This window comes from Phyllobates terribilis, unplaced genomic scaffold (assembly GCF_046119375.1).
Source record: "Phyllobates terribilis strain yellow unplaced genomic scaffold, ASM4611937v1 Scaffold_9__5_contigs__length_417890890, whole genome shotgun sequence".
Taxonomy (NCBI): Eukaryota; Metazoa; Chordata; class Amphibia; order Anura; family Dendrobatidae; genus Phyllobates; species Phyllobates terribilis.
The window spans coordinates 95,834,032-95,851,087 of NW_027362769.1; the positions used below are offsets into that span (position 1 = coordinate 95,834,032).

The 17,056-nt window shown below is 46.6% G+C and overlaps 1 protein-coding gene across 1 annotated transcript in view; it reads right to left on the minus strand.

Moving 5' to 3' along the window:
- ITGA4 (integrin subunit alpha 4) overlaps window positions 1–17,056 on the minus strand; it is a 229,014-nt gene that overhangs the window by 164,298 nt on the left and 47,660 nt on the right. The window contains exons 4-6 of the mRNA XM_073646796.1: window positions 11,803–11,929; window positions 916–983; window positions 340–469 (exon numbers count right to left, since the gene is read on the minus strand). Coding sequence (XP_073502897.1) covers window positions 340–469; window positions 916–983; window positions 11,803–11,929 — 325 coding nt within the window. The remainder of the gene's footprint in view (window positions 1–339; window positions 470–915; window positions 984–11,802; window positions 11,930–17,056) is intronic.

A 17,056-nucleotide genomic window follows, 5' to 3' on the forward strand; every position in this document is an offset into this window, starting at 1 on the left:
TTTCCCTAATGAAATGATTATGGTTTGGTTTTTCTGGGGAAGTGACCCGTAATGAAATAGGTTGATGATCTGTAGGACACACAAGAACATTTCCTGTTTCTAAACAATATAAAATTCAAAGTTTTTGCCTTTTACCCTTTCACTGACTTTTAATTATGAAACCGATTCTTCTGAAGAACATGAGCAAATCCCTTAACCGTAATCTTACAATAACAATTTTTTTTTAACTATTTCAATTTGTTGCAAATTATATCTGAAGTTGGCCTTTGATATACAGGACACAACAGTGTCCATTCACATGTGTAAGCCCTAAATATATGCATATCAGTATGTTTTTACCTAAGTAGCTCCCATACTTGACAGTGTTATTAATATTGTTATAAGAGTAGATCTTGTTGATTGTTGTGTTGTAAACCAAGATTGCTCCGGTCCAGTAGTACGATCCCGGTGCCCCCATGATGATTAAATCCTGCAAAGAAGCAATAAATACATGATTTAATTTCCACTGTGGAACCCCACAGTGTAAATAGATTTTTTTTTAACTTCTAGCAGGATGCCCATGATTTTTATAGAAAATTATGGATTTCCAGGAATAAGCCATGAAAGAGAGCTAGCTAATGGAACGAGACCTCAAGAACACAATGTGTTAAAAAGCCCACCAGAGATGAAGAGACAAGGCTTTTCTAATGCCAGTGCAAGTTCATTCTTGCAATCAATTGTGCTCATGGTCATATCAAATGATACCCTACTTATCACGTGTCAATGACATATCCTAGTTATATATCAGTAATGTCTTTAAAGAGAAATCCATTCACATTTTTGTATTATTCTTAGAACTAAAATCACACAAACTAAACTAGAGAAAATACATCTTTTGAAAGCAAAGAATATTTAAAGAGTACAAGTCCAGCTTACATCTAAATATACACTAGAAATCCCAGCTTGACAAGAGCCATGTTGTTCACCAAACTTCTTAAAATGATCTAAAAAAGAAAAAAAAAATAATGCTGACCTGTTTGTTTAAGCCTTTGTTAGTTAAACACAGCAAAAATGAGCAAAGACATATATATATATGAAAACTAACCAAAGAAACGGCAGGTGTAAACAAAAACAAAGGAAAATGTCCAGAAATATAACTTAAATTACCAACTACTTGACAATCCAGATTTCTCATACAGCCTCAATCAATCAAACAAGATAGATCTGTTTCTCTCCAATTTAAAGGGGTTGTTCACTACTCAGACAACCACTTCTCAATTTCTGGTTCCCTTGGGTAAAATAATAACTCCTATATTCACCTCCAGTGCCAGCGCTGTTCCAGCGGTGTGAGCCCTGGCTCTCCCGGGGCTTGTGTGACATTGTTAAGTCACATGATCCCTGCAGCCAATCAGTGCTGACTTCTGTCTCTTCTCATATGGACGTAATTGACATCTTGAGGAAGTGAGAGAGAAGCCGCAACTTTCACTTCCTCTAGATGTCCGATTTATCTGAAGGCGGGGAGAGTGAAGACAGCGCTGATTGACAGCCAAATCATGTGACATAACAATGTCACACAAGCCCTGGGAGAGCCAGTGCTGACAATGCTGGAACAGCGCTGGCACTGGAAGAGAGTATAAGGTGTTGTTGTTTTGTAAGGGGGGACATAGTGATTGAGAAGTGTTTTTTTGAGTAGTGGACAACCCCTTTAAAAAAAAAAAAACATCATAATATATTTTTTTTCTTTTACATACACCTGTATGTATTCATCCATAGGAGTTTTACTCAACAAATATTTCTGATCCCTTGTTTTCTAGGCGATAAGCAACTACAGAGGTATCTAGCAGCCATTTATTTCCTCTGTTGAAATAACCTGAGCGTTTAGCTGCAACAATACATTTTAATTTCAAGCACTTTACAAGTTTGACCAGTTTTACTCTTAAATGGGGTTCATGTATATTATTATTTATTATTATAGCGTCATTTATTCCATGGTGCTTTACATGTGAATAGAATTGAAATTTTATTTTCATGTACATCTTAGTAAGTCATAACTACAAGGATTCCATTCATTGTACCTTACAATGCGGTTTTGTCCTGATGAAGTTTGGAACTTCGTAACGCATTGACTATTAAACTGCATTCCTGGAAATTTTTCTTCTTTTTATCCTTCCATACTGGCAATACAGAATTAACCCTATCATTCCATTTAGTTATTTTCTAAGCCATGGGTCTGCAGCAGTCTTGAACCTTTTAGTGGTTGTGGGTACACAACCACACCAGGTAAGTACCAGTGCCTTTGGTCTCCCCAGTGTTACTCAGGTATAACCCTATTGTGCTTATTGTTGTTCCAGTTTCTTCAAATTATACCTACAAGGATAGTGTACATGGCAGCTACTATGAGGTCGAAAAAAACTACTATGAGCTCCATCCATAAAAAAAGCCTCAGAGCTGGGGGAAAATTGTCCAATCACTGAGTTATTGCTGCTAGAAAAGGGGTGAATTTGGATGATGAATAGGGAGTAGGAAATTAATTGGGCAAGAGAGGGAGAGGAGATACAAGTGCAAGCGATAGTAGGATGACAAATCGTTCCCTATGAAGATCATAATGATCATAACATGTTCCGAAATACCACCTTGTGAATGGTGGTAAGGGTTGCACTAATCCATCAAGGTGACCAAGGATCCTCCAGTCATCCAAGTTTAGGGCCCTACATTTTAAATAAAAAACAACCCTTTTTGGATTTAACTTTTCAGCTAATCATTTCCAACTAGGTTGTATTTCCTACTAGTTCACAAAAACCTACAGTATTTGAGTTAATGCATAAATTGCAATTAATTATATACGTTAAAGGGAACCTGTAACCAGGTTTTCCACATATAAATGAAATCCATCACCTTTAAGTCATTTTTTCTAGCACTCAAGCAACTTGTTTATGAGTGCTCATTTGCCCCTCACATAAAAGAAAATACCTTTTTACAATCCCCCCGATTAGCATACAATGCGGTCCAGTAACATGGGTGTCGCTGGTCTGTGCTTGGCACCTCTCTGTCTCCGCAATCGCCGACCCTCCTTCCTTGTGTAAGAAGGAAGACTTGCCTAGGGACAGGTGCGGAGCTCCAGCGCCGGAACTGCCAGGGTCCTGCCCAGTGTTGCCAGGGGACGGGATTAAGAGTGCACGGGGGACTTCCTGGACAGTGCTGGGGAGAGAGGAGAGGGACAGAAGAGAGGAAGTCAGGTGTCTGGGCTCGCGTGAAAGAGACAGTTGGTTGTGGAGAGCAGACCGGCAGTTGGGGAGAAACAGTCTGTCCTGCCGACAACGAGAGAGAGACGTGCTGCCCATTCCTCGGTGAAATAGAGACGTGCTGACCTGTCTGCGGTGACGGACGAATGGGTGACACAGCTTGCCACAAAACAAGGGGCGTGCGGTCTGTACCGGGCCTACAGAAAGTGATCGTTCAGTTACCTGCATCACCACAGTTTTCCAGACATCTGACGGTGACCTACGGGTGAAGACGCACCCGGGATTAGTGATCCTAACGCAGTTTATTGTATGCCGGAGGAGCTTGCTATGGCTCTTAAAGGAGTCGTGACCGCTGTCGTGTGGTCAAAAGGACTGGGGGCCCAGTGGGTGAGACCCGAGACCGCCCACTGCCGCCAGAAGACGGACACCCTCCGGAGTGACATTTCTGAAGACGGACGTAGTTATAGCTAAAGGACAGATAAGTGCAAGCCTCCAGTAATCTACCTTCTCTTATTCAGCCTGAACTTTTGGGGCTGCGCCGTATTGTTCATCCTTTCCGTGTTATAGTTAAACCACAATCATTTATTGTCCGATTTTACTGTTTTATTGTTGTGTTACTTAAATTTACACTCCCTGTGTGGAGAAACCAAATCTTGAATTAAACCTCTGCCATACTCTCTGCGTGCTGTGTGCGGCATCCGAGCCTTTTAACATTTGGCGTAGTCGGCAGGATGTCGTCCCCAGATGCAGTTGCAGGCATGGCAGACCAGGCCAGCGCGAGAGCCCCTACAGCTAGCCTACCCCTGGGCGCCATGTTGAATAATCTCCCTAAGTTAACCGGAGACAACATGATGCTGTGGGATTGGGTAGAACGGGTTAAGAGCATGTTACGGATGCACCCAATGACCACCGATATGCAAGCAGAGATAGCTTTGCTGGCTTTAGAAGGAGAAGCTCGACAGTCAGTAATGTTTCGTTCCCCCACTGACCGAAATACGGTGGAAAAGGTGGTACGGATCCTAGAAGAAATGCATGGGGACCCTACTAATGTGGCAGAGTTAAGGATGTGACTGTTCCAACAGGTACAAAGGGAGGGGGAGACTGTGACCCAATATGTCAACGCCCTACAGAGTGTGTACACTTACATCACTAGGAAAACGAACCTAGAAGACGTGGGAGTGGGGCCGCCGGACCTAGTACTTAGGGACCAGTTCGTAGCCAGCCTCAGAGATGCACAGCTGAGACAGGCCTTGCGAGAGCGCTTGCGCACCAACCCGCGTATGACATTTCTGGAGGCAGGGGCAGAGGCCCGCGTGAGGGAACAGGAGATGGGGGTAGTGACCCTGGCAGAGATGGTCCGGGGCAATGCAGTGCCCCCATCGCCCACGGCCGAACCAGAATGGGCCCGAGAGATGCGGCGGGAGATCCAAGAAATGCGAGAAGAGTGGTACAATATTCAAGTGGCTCAATCAGTGAGAGCCGGAACAGTTGACCCGAGACCCCCGGGCGAAGTAAAGGACGAGCCCAGACCCGGGTTGGAACAGAGACCAATCGGGTGGCCTAACAACCCCCTGCAGACAGGGGATCAACGTGTTGGAATTGTGGGGGCATGGGGCATTACGCCAGGAGCTGTGCCAGTCGAGGAAGGCCTCTGTGCCGGCAGCCGTTAAACTGACGGGCTCCGGGTGTGAGGGACGCAACCCGGAGCGGAGGAAGGCAGTGAGTCCCGAAGACTTAATATCCATGAGCCCAACAGTGTGGGCCGAGCTTGGCGGACGGGCGGTTCACTGCTTGATCGACACGGGATCTCAAGTGACTACCATGGGAGAAACTTATTTCCGTCAGAGGTACCCAGAGATGGCACGAAATGAAGGGGGTCCCTTGATAAAGCTCATAGCAGCTAACCAACTGCCCATTCCGGTCACAGGACTAGTCTGGTTACGCATCCGGGTGTGCGGACAAGATGTGGGAAGTAAAGGAGTCGTCCTGACAGGCGGAGATGCCGGCCCAGGACCACCAGTGACCCTCGGTATGAACGTGCTGAAGGAAATCGGGCAGACCCTGATTAGGGAACCACGAGAGCTCATGCTAGGGTGGTGGAACTCTAGAGCCCCTCAAAGGAAGGCCCTCCAGCAGCTGATCAGGGTTGCCCAGGCGCAAGAGACCTCGAGCGGGGGAAAAGTTCTGGGAAAGGTGATAATACCCGCCACCAACACCCTCACCTTACCACCAGGACAGACAGTCCTCACTTTGCCCGTCCGAGCCTGCACCCGACTAGAAGGGGTAGAGATTCAGATCGAGCCAACCACCGTGGACAAGGTGCCTCCGGGTCTATTGGTAGCGCGGACCTTGGCTACTGTCCATAAGAGAAACGTGGTGGTACGATGTGTGAACCTGAATCCGAGTGAGCTCATTCTTCCCGCCAGGACCGAAATGGCCCAGATCCTGGGGATGCCATAACAGCTGGAACCGCCAGATGTGATACAATTGTCAGCCGTAAGGGGGATCCCTGGACCCTGGTGATCACCGTACGATCGGGGTCTCCTCAAACTCAGACTAAGGATGGTCGAAGGATCCTAGAACAGATGCATGCTGATTTGACAGGGCTCACGACGGAACAGGTGTACCAGGTCGAAGAGATGCTGGGATGGTACCAGGACGTCTTTGCCCGACATGAGGACGACTTTGGATGTACTGAGGCCATCACCCATGAGATCCCTACGGGAAATGCTGCTCTGGTACGGGAACGGTATAGACAGATACCCCCGCAAATGTACCAGGAGGTGAAGGAAATGCTGGCCTATATGATACAGAACGGGGTGATTCGGGAAAGCCAGAGCCCGTGGGCAGCTCCAATCGTCCTGGTCAGGAAGAAGGATGGAACCCTATGATTCTGTGTGGACTACAGGCGGCTAAATGCTTGCACCATAAGAGACTCGTACCCTTTACCCAGGATCGAGGAGTCTCTATCCGCCCTAGGCAAGGCGAAATACTTCTCCTCCCTGGATCTGGCCAGCGGATACTGGCAAGTTCCAGTGGCTGAACACGACCGCGCCAAGACAGCATTCGTGTTGCCCATGGGACTCTTCGAGTTTAATCAGATGCCTTTTGGCCTAACCAACGCTCCCAGGACCTTTCAACGCTTGATGGAGAGATGTTTAGGTGATCTGAACTTTGAGGCCACACTGATCTACCTCGATGACATCATCGTCTATGCGTCTACCTTCCAGGAACATCTACGATGACTGGAGAAAGTCTTGAGTCACCTTCGAAATCACGGCCTGAAGGTGAAGCCACAAAAATGTCATATATTCCGCAAGCAGGTTGAGTACCTCGGGCACACGGTGTCTGGTGAAGGAGTCAGGCCCACTCGGGAGAAAGTAGCCGCCGTGCAAGAGTGGCCCACCCCGAAGACTGTAAAGGAAATGCGGGCCTTCCTAGGACTCGCAGGGTATTACCGCAGATTCGTGAAAAATTTCACACGCATCGCTAATCTGCTACTGGAGCTCCTTCAAGGGATACCTGCGGGCTCGAAAAATCGAACAGTGAAATGGGGAAGAGAACAGGGGGAGGCCTTCAGGGCCTTGAAGATGGCCCTGACGGAAGCTCCCATACTGGCCTACGTGGACTTTTCTCAGCCCTTCGTTCTTCACACCGATGGAAGTCTCCTTGGTCTAGGGGCCGTGCTGTCGCAGGAGTAGGAGGGGAGAGAGCGGGTGATAGCATATGCGAGTCGCTCCCTCCGAGACTCGGAGGAGAACCCAGACAATTACAGCTCTTTAAACTGGAATTGTTGGCCCTAGTGTGGGCAATGACAGAAAAGTTCGCAGAGTACTTGTCGGGGTCTGAAGTGTTGGTGAAGACAGACAACAACCCATTGGCTCGTCTGGAGAACGCGAAATTGGGAGCCCTGGAACAACGATGGGTGGCTCGCATGGCTCGCTAACGGTATAAGATCACCTACCGGCCTAGGGCTGAAAACACGCATGCTGATGCCCTCTCCAGGGTGACCCATGAGCACCCTAACCGTGACCGAGACGAAGAACTGGAGGCCGAAGAGGTGCCCAGCTTCCGAAGGGTTGGCAGCCCGTTGTCCGCTACACAGGGACAGATCGGGGAAGTGAAAGAAGGACACGTGTTGGGGTGGCCCAGGGACGAGTGGGTACGGATGCAGCAAATGGATGGAGAGATTGCGCGGTTGCGACAGTGGGTGGCTTTGAAAAAGTCCCTAACCGCGAAGAAAGGGGGACCCTGACACCAGAGGGGCTGAAGATGCTGCGGCAGTGGGAGAGACTGAGCCTGCAGGACGGCTTGTTGTATAGACGGGACCAGTTGATACGGGAGTTCGGCCCCACTTGGCAAGTAGTGGTTCCAGAGAGTGTGATCGGGACACTGGCCAAGGAAGCACACGAGCGGGGAGCACACTTTGGACCCGAAAAGACCTTCCAGTGGCTGCAGAGACTGGTGTACCACCCCCAGCTAAGAGTTGCAGTGGAGAACGTCTGCCAGAAGTGCCGGAGTTGTGAGTTGGTGAAAACCCCAGAGCAGAGGGCCCCCGTCCAGACCATTGTGACGGCTGCGCCCTTAGAGGTGTTGATGATCGACTACCTGACCATCGGGCCGGCGCATCTCGGATATGGACATTGCCTGGTCATGACCGACCTGGTCATGACCGACCTGGTAACTCCGACCAGGGATCAGACAGCTGAATCTGCTGCCCAGGCTATCTGTCGGGACTTCATCAGAGTCTATGGCTGTCCGAAGAGAATTCACTCCGATCAAGGAGTGTGTTTCCAAGGACGGGTGATGGAGGAGCTGCACCGGCTATACAAGATCGAGAAGTCTAGGACCACCCCTTACCATCTGCAAGGGAATGGGTCCTGTGAACGCTTCAACAGAACTTTGATCCAGATGCTTCGAACCTTGGAAGAAGATCGGAAGGTACGCGGGCCGGAGTTTGTGGCCAAGCTGGTGTGGGTCTATAATAACCGGGTACATAGTGCCACAGGGTTCACCCCCTATACCCTGCTGTTGGGAAAAAAGGGTAGGGAGATCACCGAGCTCGAACTAGATCCCGTGGAGGACTGGCCCCGGACGGGCCCATCTACCTGGGTCCGGAAGCATCGGCACCGGTTGCAGACTCTTCGGAGGTTGGTGCAGCAGAAGTTTAAGGAACATAGGCACCATGAAACGCCACCTCTTCGGGGGACAGCCCTTAAGTCGGGAGAACGGGTGTTGGTACGGGACAAGAGACCCCGGGGCAAGCTGAGTAAACGGTGTGAGTCGACCAAGTATCGAGTAAAATGGAGAGTTAGTCCAGAAGGACCGGTGTATGAGGTTCAGCCTGAGGGGGAAGAAGCGGCTCCAACTAGAATCGTTCATCGAAGCATGTTACGGCCCTGTTTGTCTAGCGATGAGGAAAAGAAGGAGGAACTCAGCACAAGGACGAGTGATCCCACACCCAGTGCGCCCGTCTACGATGATGAGGAGGAAGAGACGATCGTGGCTGCGATCCCCAGTCTCACATCGCCCACAGCTTCCCACACGAGAGGAGGGCCCACCGCTCCGTCAGGCTGGGCCGGGCGAAGTTGGGAACCCCAGCGACTCTCAAGTACCCTGCGCTCCAACTGCTTTACGCCGGTCCGAACGAGCCACGGCTGGTGTGCCGCCTATCCGCTACAATCAGGATCAGTTCATCTGGCAACGTATCATCCAAGAGGTCAGAGAGTGTGAGTGCCTGGTGAAAAAACTCTCGCCCGTGGAATGGCGAGCTCAAAGGGAGCGGGAGTGTAAGAAGGAAGACTTGCCTAGGGACAGGTGCGGAGCTCCGGCGCTGGAACTGCCAGGGTCCTGTCCAGTGTTGCCAGGGGACGGGATTAAGAGTGCACGGGGGACTTCCTGGACAGTGCTGGGGGACAGAGGAGAGGGACGGAAGAGAGGAAGTCAGGTGTCTGGGCTCGCGCGAAAGAGACAGTTGGTTGTGGAGAGCAGACCGGCAGTTGGGGAGAAACAGTCTGTCCTGCCGACAACGAGAGAGAGACGTGCTGCCCTGTCCTCGGTGAAATAGAGACGTGCTGACCTGTCTGCGGTGACGGACGAACAGGTGACACAGCTTGCCACAAGGGGCGTGCGGTCTGTACCGGGCCTACAGAAAGTGATCGTTCAGTTACCTGCATCACCACAGTTTTCCAGACATCTGACGATGACCTACGGGTGAGGACGCACCCGGGATTAGTGATCCTAACGCAGTTTGTTGTACGCCGGAGGAGCTTGCTATGGCTCTTAAAGGAGTTGTGACTGCTGTCGTGTGGTCAAAAGGACTGGGGACCCAGTGGGTGAGACCCGAGACCGCCCACTGCCGCCAGAAGACGGACACCCTCCGGAGTGACATTTCTGAAGACGGACGTAGTTATCGCTAAAGGACAGATAAGTGCAAGCCTCCAGTAATCTACCTTCTCTTATTCAGCCTGAACTTTTGGGGCTGCGCCATATTGTTCATCCTTTCCGTGTTATAGTTAAACCACAATCGTTTATTGTCCGATTTTACTGTTTTATTGTTGTGTTACTTAAATTTACACTCCCTGCGTGGAGAAACCAAATCTTGAATTAAACCTCTGCCATACTCTCTGCGTGCTGTGTGCGGCATCCGAGCCTTTTAACACTTGATTGATGCGGATGACGTCTCTTACATGATCCAAGGAGTCTTCTCAAGTCTCACGTCTGCACAGTAGAGAACAAGAGCTGCGCAGGCATAACAAGCTATGGATGACGTAGAGGATGTCAGCCACATCATTCAAGGCAAGAGGGCAGCATTTATGTGCGATTCAGATCAAAGACCAGCAACACCCATCGGACCAGAGCATGCCATTTAGCATATGTCATGGTAATATTATAAAAGGTATTTTCTGTGATATGTGGGTGAGCTTGGCACTTATGAACAGGTTGCTGGAGTGCTAGTAAAGACGACTTAAAGGGAACCTGTCACGTTCTAGTTGCTGACACCACTAGATCGGAGGTGATTCCAGGATCCTCATACACTCTGCTGTCTAGTCGCCTCTTCTGGCTTTTTAATGTTTTTCTTATGCTTTTTTATGCAATTGCTCATGTTTTTAATGGAGCAAACATCACAAGTCAAAAATGATTTTTTTACACTGTTATATATTTTATGGATTTGGGCAAAATTATTTTTTTTCCTGATTAATGAAACTTACATTTTTATTGTCGCTTTATGTAATCTAAAAAATTCCCCTTATCACTGATTGTTCAGTTTTGCCAGAATGTGACTCTTCCCATTTGTCCACAGTCCTGTCCACAGCACCGACATTGGGAAGAGTGGGCAGAGCTCCACCGGGAGAGGAGTAGAAGAGCGCCCCCAACTGTCACCATAATGTACAACACAGAAGTGACAAATTATTACAGGAATGTCTAAGGTCACTGGAGAACACTGCTGTTATAATTTACGCCACTTTTGTGCTGTACATTCTTATGATTCTGTCGGCTGCTCCGTCACTGGCTGAGACTTGTGGACATACAGGAAAATTTTAATTCTATCAAAACTAAACAATCAGAGCTATGTGTAATTTTTTATATTACAAAAAAGCGATAATAGAAAAACTCACTTTATTAATTAAAAAAAAATTCACAAAGTGGCCGAGCTTTCTCCCTCTCACTCTTCATTAAAGGGGATATCCGGGACTTTATGAAAAACTCCACTCTAGACGATTCAGTACCAAGGTGACTAGAATGGAGTTGCTGGAGTGAGGGAATCAAAAAATAAACTTCAAACTAAGATTGGGTGGAGATTTGCGGGGAGGGTGACGGAGCAGCCGACAGAATCATCATAAAAGTGGGGTAAATTATAACAGCAGTGTTCTCCAGTGACCACAATGTCGGTGCTGCGGACAGGACTGTGGACAAATGGGAAGAGTCACCTTCTGGCAAAACTGAACAATCACCAATAAGGAAAAATTTTTATATTACATAAAGCGACAATAAAAATGTAGGTTTCATTAATCAAAAAAAAAATAATAATTTTGTCCAAACCCATAAATTATATAACAGTGTAAAAAAATCATTTTTGACTTGTGATGTTTGCTCCACTAACATAAGCAATTGCATAAAACAGCATAATAAAAACATTAAAAAGCCAGTACAGGCGACTAGACAGCAGAGTGTATGAGGATCCTGGAATCAACTCTGATCTAGTGGTGTCAGTGCTGAACTGTCTACATCGGAGGGGATTACTGAGGCCCTCACTCCAGCACATTGCATCACTAACAAAGCAATGGGGGCAGTATAGATAGCAACTAGGACGTGACAGGTTCCCTTTAAAGGTGGTGAATTTAGTTCATATGGAGAAAATCTATTGACAGGTCCCTTAACCTATGTGGGTTTAGAAGGCTACACAGTATTTAGGAGGCAAAATTATGCTTATAAAATTGTATGGTCCCGGACTGGTAAAGGGAAGTCTGCAACTTAGACCACTTGTTATCTAATAACCATGTGTCTCCTCACCAGCATTTTGCCAGAATAATTATTAAATTTTTTTAAAATAATAATTAAAGGAATCAGTAGCATTTACCTCTATAACATGGACATATTTTTCTGCTTAAGTCTGTGCGTAAATTGGCAGGTATTGAGTAGCATACTCCGAGTGGCTGCTTGTGTTCACTCATAAAATTAACATTCTTCCATCTATGACCACAAACCTGAAAGAAAAAAAACTTTTAAGGTACTCAAAGGCGGGTGGTGGTGGTGGTGGGGTTTAAATCCGAAAATAAAGCTTCCCGTTTCTTGCAGAAAAAGTAGATAAAGTGTTCATATGTAGCACAACACGGGGCAGCAGCCACAGGTGAGACATTCGTCTCCTTTTATGCCCCGGCCCGCTACATGAAAGTATGGATTCTGGCTGAGTGTGGGGACTTGTGCTGTGTGGGAATCACGCCCATGGAAGGCCGTCTGTAACCGGTGGTTTGGGCTGACCTCTTCAGACACACTGTTTCGTACACTACTTTGCCACAACCTAGATTGTTGCCACAGTCCTGATCAGCAAATCTCTCTACTCGCTCAGCGGTTCCGTGTCCTATTTCTGGTACCCTAGATCTACTACTCGGGACCCCCACCAGTCGCACGAATTCAGTCCTGTTTAGACTCGTTACCTTCAGCTTTGCAACCTCTGGGGTTTGTGACTCAGCGTCCTTTCCACGGATTCCTCCTCCAGAAGGCCACTATGCTTAGTCAGTGACTTCATCTTTAGGATCTCGCTATCCCTCTTCTTAAATCTCCTTTTATTGCGGATCACCTCAAGGGCAGCACTTCTCATGCTACACTCTAAACTCGAACTATCTACAGGAAGCATTCAATTTACTAACAATAATCCCCTCCCACTATGGGCTAGTCCCAAACATTAAAGGGGTAGCTACTATTAGAAATGTAGAATAGTATTTTTGATTCGCTATGTCTCTTTGCTCATGTGCAGGCATTGCAGGACCTTAGGTATCCATGGTTATGTCCACTGATAAAGTGACAGTTAGTTAGCTAGCTGCTAGTGGTCGTAACCATGGATACCTAAGGTCCTGCGATACCTGCACATGAGGAAAGAGACATAGCGAATCAAAAATACTATACTACATTTCTAATAGTAGGCATTTGCTAACATTATTATTATTATTACACCTACTACATATTGGGATAGGATCTTGAAGATGGGAATATCCCTTTAACTCTATCTTACCCTAATGCCATTACCTAAAATACAGTCAACTACCTATCCCTGTACTGCCTATCTTATACACTATGTTTTATGCTATACATCCAATATTATACATTACTAACATCACACAGGAACATATCGCATGGCACATTACATCACAATTCACATTACACAATATATAAAAGATGCATGACATTATTCATATTACAAAATACACATAGCGCGATTGATGTCTTCAGGGGTAGGAATGCCGCTGTTATGATCTGCAACATGAACTAAGGAAAGATAGGGGAAAGCTGTCCCTACAGTAAGGCTAAGCTGAATCCCTACGATGTAGCGGGCTGCCTGTTCCTAGTGAACAGACCCACCTTAGTCCTCGGCTAGTCTGAACGAAGACCTATAGAATTAAGGGAGGGGTCCCTGAAAGAACTAAGGACTGGGACAAAAATGGGACAACTCCTAAACAGAAGTTGTTGCAGAACACAAAAAGACAAACTGACAAAATGTACTAGAGGTCCCAGAGGACCAAGCAAACTTGACAGAGAAAGGCACCGAAGCACCAGGCTAGAGAAACAGTCAAACACTGAAGTCCAGCACAGCCAGAAGGGCAGAGCTGGAATATAAAGGCAGATGGTCACATGACCGCAAAACACAAGATGGGAAAAACAAACAGGAGGGTTCTAACAGTACCCCATCTTTTATGAGGATCCTCCGGATCCTCCATGCCCAGGCCTATCCAGAAACCTCCTGTGAAAAGCTTTAACAAGCCTAGGAGCAGAGACATCATCCGTCCTTACCCAGGAGTTGTCTTCGGGACCGAAACCCTTCCAGGAGACAAGATACTGTAATCTCCCTCTATGCCATCTAGAACTCAAGATACGAGAAATTTCATATTCGCCGTCTTCCACCACAGGAGGAACTGTGATAGTGGCATCCCTATCAGATACGTCAGCCTTTTTCAACAAGGAAACATGAAACACAGGATTAATCTTCCAGGAAGTAGGGACATCCAACCTAACAGCAGACGGGTTAACAACCTGAAGCACTTTAAATGGACCCACAAACTTAGGACCCAGTATTTTAGAGGGAATCCTCAGCCGCAGGTTCTTCAAGGACAACCAAACCATATCACCCACAGTAAACAAAACCTCTTTACGTTTCCTGTCAAAATATTTCTTGGACGGACTTCTTGTTAGCCTCTTGAAGGTTGCAACGTACATTAGTCCAAACTCTTTCCAAATCACTGGAAAAATTCTCCTCCTCCGGCACTGCCGACCCCAATTTGGAGAACGAACCAAAAGACGGATGTCTTCCAGTACAACAAAAAAAGGAGAACACCCAACAGAGGAGGATGTATGATTGTTAAGAGCAAATTCTGCGAGAGGCAGAAACTCAGACCACACCTCTTGATTGTCTGCCACAAAACAACGCAAAAACTGTTCAACATCCTGGTTCTTTCTTTCCGTCCGTCCATTAGACTCAGGATGATAACCAGATGAAAATGACAAATGGACTCCCAACCTGTCACAAAAAGCACGCCAAAAGTGAGCCACAAACTGAGGTCCTCTATCAGAAACAATATTCGTGGGAACGCCATGGAGCTTGACAATCTCCTTAACAAACGCCTTAGCGAGTGTCTTGGCACAGGGCAACTTAATGAATGGAACCAAATAACACATCTTACTAAAACGGTCCACAACCACCCAGATGACAGTAAAACCCTCGGACACAGGAAGATCAGTAATAAAATCCATTGTGAGATGCGTCCAAGGCGCACTAGGAACCTCCAGAGGGCAAAGCAACACCGCAGCAGGAGTATGTGAAGCCTTTGACCTAGCACACACAGTACACTGACGCACCCACTTGATGACTTCCTTCTGCCATCCAGGCCACCAAAAACTGCGACTGATAAGTCTCTTAGTCTCCGAAATTCCTGGATGACCTGCCAACCGAGACTCATGACACTCCACAAACAAATCTCTCCTAAAGACTCTAGGAACGAACAACCTCCCATCCATGGGGAGTGTTAGATGGAGCATCATCTTGAGCTTTCAGAATCCAATTCTCCAAAACGGAGTCCAACGCCACCACCACAACTCCATCCTGTAAAATGCTCTCCTCCTCCTCGGCACCGACCGTAGGAGAGAAGCTGCGAGACAAAGCATTGGCTATAACATTCTTAGTACCAGGGATATAGGTAACAGAAAAATGAAACCGGGAAAAAAAAAGTGCCCACCTAGCTTGACGGGTATTCAAGCGCTAGGCAGCATCCAGATAGATCAAATTCTTATGATCTGTGAAAACCTGAATAGGAAATCTAGAGCCTTCCAAAAAATGATGCCAATGTTCAAACGCAAATTTAATAGCCAGCAACTCCCGATTTCCAGCATCATAATTCAGTTCGGTTTCCGAATTTTTTTTCGAAAAGAAGGCACAAGGATGTACTCCATCCTTGTTCTCCTGAGACAAAACTGCTCCGACCCCCACCGATGAAGCATCGACCTTGACCAAAAAGGCTTGGTCTCATCAGGCTGCATAAGGATAGGGGCAGAACTGAACCTCTCTTTGAGATACTCAAATGCTTCAATGGCCTCAGTAGTCCACTGGGCCATATTCGCACCTTTCCTAGTGAGATCGGTTAGAGGTTTAACAATTAGAGAAAAATTCTTAATGAATTTCCAGTAATAATTGGCAAAATCCAAAAATCTCTGTATAGATTTCAAACCAATAGGCCTAGGCCATTCCTGCACAGCCTGAACCTTCACAGGGTCCATATCAAAGCCCTCGCTGGAGACAATGTAGCCCAAAAAACTAATTTTCTGCACAGTGAACTCACATTTCTCCAGCTTAGCAAAGAGTAAATTACCACTCAATAACTGCAAAACTTCACGCACACTCTGCCAATGGGACTCTAGATCTGGTGAATAAATCAAAATGTCATCCAAATATACAACCACATTCTTACCAATCAAAGGTCTCAGGATGTCATTAATAAGGTTCTGAAAAAATGCAGGTGCATAGGTAAGACCAAAAGGTATCACCAGATTCTCAAAATGACCTACCGGAGTGTTAAAAGCAGTTTTCCATTCATCACCCTCTTTCACTCGTAACAAATTGTATGCCCCCCGGAGATCGATTTTGGAGAGCCACTTGGCTCCCACTAACTGTTTAAACAAGTCAGGAATTAACGGCAATGGGTAGGAATTGCGTACAGTAATCTTATTAATTTCACGAAAATCCAGATATGGACGTAAACCCCCGTCCTTTTTTTTAACAAAGAAGAATCCAACTGCCACAAGTGACTTAGAAGGTCTAATGTGACCAGCAGCTAGGCTAGTCTCTATGTACTCCTCCAAGGCCTTTCTTTCAGGGATAGTCAGATTAAACGAGCGACTTTTGGGAAACGTAGCACCCGGAACAAACTCAATGGCGCAATCATAATCCCTATGAGGAGGTAAAACTTGCAACTCCTCCTCCAAAAAAACCCTCCAAAAATCTTGAATAGGTACAGGTAATTCCACTTTTTCCACAGCCGCAATGCGAGCATTACAACATTTATCATAGCACTTCGGACTCCAAGACTTAATCACATTAGTAGACCAGTGCAATAAAGGATTGTGCAGTTTTAACCAAGGCAATCCTAGAACAACTGGAGAGGGTAAATTATCCAAAACAACCAAGTTCAAAATTTCTTGGTGAACGCCATTGATAGTGAGGGGAAATGCAGCAGTCTTGTGAGTAATACATTTCAAAGGAGTGTTATCAATTGCAACCACAGAAATAGGTGATGACAAAGGTTTGGATTTCAATTTAAGGTTTGCCAAAAACCCTTTATCAATCACATTAAGTGTTGAAGCACAATCCACAAATACCTGAAATTTAATCAAATCTCCTTGCTGAGTAGTACTCCCAGAAAGAAATACTCCTGCAGAGCGTAAACAAGCTATACGGGCGTAACTGACATTTTTTTCTTTACTTAAACGACGCTCACAATACTTAGTCAAATGGTCATCTTTACCACAATAAAGACACAATCCCTCGACGAACCTCCGGTCTCTTTCCTGAGAGCGGAGTGACATCGCCCCAACCTCCATCGGTTCCCCGCCGTCAGAGCAGATTTTCT